Source organism: Asparagus officinalis, chromosome 5 (genome assembly GCF_001876935.1).
Source record: "Asparagus officinalis chromosome 5, Aspof.V1, whole genome shotgun sequence".
Lineage (NCBI taxonomy): Eukaryota > Viridiplantae > Streptophyta > Magnoliopsida > Asparagales > Asparagaceae > Asparagus > Asparagus officinalis.
Window position 1 is genome coordinate 90,523,262 of NC_033798.1, and position 3,288 is coordinate 90,526,549.

At 39.5% G+C, this 3,288-nt stretch overlaps 1 protein-coding gene across 1 annotated transcript; it reads right to left on the bottom strand.

Moving 5' to 3' along the window:
- Positions 1,534-1,935, bottom strand: LOC109842154 (antifungal protein ginkbilobin-2-like). Its single transcript, XM_020411061.1, has one exon. It carries the CDS (start codon positions 1,933-1,935, stop codon positions 1,534-1,536), a length of 402 nt encoding a protein of 133 aa, XP_020266650.1.

Here is a 3,288-nt window from a genome sequence, read left to right on the forward strand (position 1 = left end):
TTTGTTGTGAGAGGCTAAGAGAGGAAACCACGTGAAGGTTTCATCAGCTCTCGTAGGGGACCACGCGTTGATCCAGAGGGTAAAGAAGGCCCACCCGAAAGTTTCCCTATAAAAGCATGCCTAGGGTTTCGTGAAATAAGTGTGCAAGGTGGGTTTCTTTTTGCTGGCGGCTACAAAAGTGCTATTGAGGGGTGCAGAAGCTTTTCGTTGGCGGCTTCTTTGTGTGTGCGAGTTTTTTTTTTCTCGGTGGCTTTTGGAGAAAATCGCAAGCAGCAAAGAGGTGTGCAGGAGCTTGATTTTTCTGCGGCTGTGTGCAGGTGCGAAGACAGTTATTTTTGGCCTGAGTTGTTTTCGGCAGAACTCCTTTTTTGGGATTCGTACAGTGAAAAGAAAGCGCAGACAGAGGAGAGCTTTTTGAGAGAGCCTTTGTGTGAGGGATTTGAGAGTTTGTTTGAGGGTTTAGATTGAGTGATTGTAAACCCTAGTTGTATCTCTCCCTCTAATAGTAGATCTTCCCCTCCTTGCCCCGTGGACGTAGGCTATTTGCCGAACCACGTAAAAGTTGTGTTCTTGTCGTGATTTGTAATAGCTTGTAGGATCCCTCGACGCGCAGTCCTAGAGCTGACGAGAGGAAGAGCTGATATCTCACTTTGATGAGATATCTGGCTTTTGGTTCTTGTTTCCTTTAAGAAGCGAGAATTCCGTTGTGATCTAATCTCTTGTTGTGCACCTTGCGCACCGGAGGTGCTGCCGAAATTTCCGCTGCGCACAACAACATAATCATTCTTCCCGAGTGCTTCTCCAAAGTCTCGTCCGATTATAATTTTTAAATCCCATAATGAATTCAATTAACATTATCTCAAGATCATTTAAACTGAAAGATGCTCGAGAGTGGGAGTATCTCGTGCTCTTTTAGTCTATCTCGTGATTAAAGAGAGAATCTTTATTATTTCTTCTCAAAACAAATAGCCTTTATCATTTACTCAATTTTAGTGACTATCAATTGAATTATTAGTCCCTCCCTCAAGCCGATTAATTTCATTCACAGGAATTTGTAGGAAGATAATGCAAGGAACTTGTGAATGCTTTTTTTTTCCCTGGTTGGTGAGAACCTAATTAACCTTTTTTTTCATAATTGACAATACGTCATTATTTCTCCAAAACTTTCCAGACCACAGACAGTCATTTGTCCAGCTAAATTCCAACCAAAGTAACTCAAAATTGGCATATTGGGTAATCCTTGTATTTTCCTGAGCTAAATACAGTTTGGTTCATCTTCTGTAGTCAAAATGAAACTTGTAGCAAAAACACAGGAACACAGACAGCACAAATATTGAAGAAAGTATATAGCAGGGTACTGGAAATTGACTTGTAATTGTTATGGCCAACCTTATGACTTGAACATCACCAAACAACAAATAAATCAAATACACCGATAACTAAATAAAACAAGGGCGTACAGAAAACCAATCACTTAACAGACAGATCGAACCAATAAATTATTCCAAACACGCGAGCGTTTCTTCTTTTACATCAAGGCTTAATCTTAGAACTATCATATTGGATGTTGCATCCAGCAGCAGCAGACCCAGCAGATGCACCGACAGTGTTCCAACACTCAGCTCTTATAGTCTTTATGGCTTTGTGGAGGCAAGAAGTACATGCAGCTTCAGAAGATGTCAATGAGGAGAAACAATGTGCAGTCCCATACACTCTCGGGTTTGTTCTATTAGCTCGGTGGTAGAAATTACCGTTCACTGGCGTAATGGTCTTGAGCTCAGTCAGAAGGCTCTCAACGTTCTGGCCATAAGCATCACAATGCTTGAATGTTTTTGAGGTGCAGTCAAAATCGAAAGACATGTCTGTGGAAGCACAGAAAGTTCCTAATGTTGCCACAATCAAACATACAACTATTGCTTTTGCTAAGGTTGCCATTAGCCTCTCTTTCTTTGTCTCCGATCACTCTTGATGTTATGGGACCCTGGATAGAGGAGACTGATGGTCTGCTATAAATAGAATTCGTTGGTGTGAATAACGCAGTCAAAGAGTTCCATTTGTATGGAACTGCATTGTTTTTTCCCCTTTTTTCTTTTGAATCGGCCCGTTTTCTTATCTGTAAATTATGGGAATAGGAAAATAGAACAAGTCTATGGCTGCATCCCTTGGATTTCAAGTTGATTGGCCGGCTACAAGTGTACATTTCTTTATGATAGAAAACCCGTTTGCATAGTAACTTTATTGGTGGAAGAGTTTTAGTGTGCACTAAACCTGACAGTTCCCAATTTATTCTGCAAGTTACTGCACAAGAGAAGACCACCTGTAATTCAATCGATGAACAAAGTGGGTAGTATAAGTTCACAAATGTCCTCTTTAAAATACGAACCTGTAATTACCTTATCAGATGAATCAATAAGGGCCCTGACAGTTATTTTCTTGGTATATGTAGAAAGTAATTTAGTTTGAAGTGGAGCAGACACAGCATCTTCTGCAGGTTGTACACGCACTGTATCTATTTTAAAATTTTCACTTTGCTTTGAGAGACCCTATGTTCTTTTTTAGTATCCTTGGAAAAACACAGCTTGAAGGAAAATTCTACTTTGCATAATTGTCATGTTTGCTAATTGACCAAGTCAGATTCTCTCTAGTGAACGACACCATTTAACTTTGGTGATATTATTGATGGCCTTGCATTTGATAAAGTAAAATATATCATATATCATCAAAGTGGTTGCCTGTAATACATTTGGCACTTTGCATTTGTTTTCCCTTTTGTTTAGCGGTCGAATGGATCCAGTCAATGTATATAGGAAGACGGAACGATTTCGACTCTCCACTCTCTTTAACTTCTGTATTAAAATTAATATTTTGTCTGGTTTAATTGATGAGGGTCTTTTCTGCTAGTCATTTGCATTTGTTTTTGCTATGGTTTTGGTCTCCTCTCTTTTTACCTCCTATAACAGTACGCATGGACTCGAGAGAGAAGAAGCTGTATCAAAGGCCAAATACATAATTCAGGTTAATGCTAGGAACCAGAAGCATAGCAGTATTATAGTAATCTCTTACTATCAATTCAAAACCTTCTTTATGGCTAGCTGTGTTCTGCGGATCCGTGTCGTGACAAAATTGAACTTTCTATAAGGAGGCCTTTAGATTATGCTTGACATATGGGACTGTAAAGTTTTCACCTCCTAAGAATCTGATTCTTTAGGATGTTCATGCCAATGCATTTGCCTGGATGTTCACTAACTTATAGAGCTGACCGTCTCGTAGTTGTGGAAGTTGTAAATT

What these genes read in the sequence shown, in the direction of transcription:
- LOC109842154 (XM_020411061.1), bottom strand. Translation starts at nt 1,935, where the DNA reads ATGGCAACCTTAGCAAAAGCAATAGTTGTATGTTTGATTGTGGCAACA.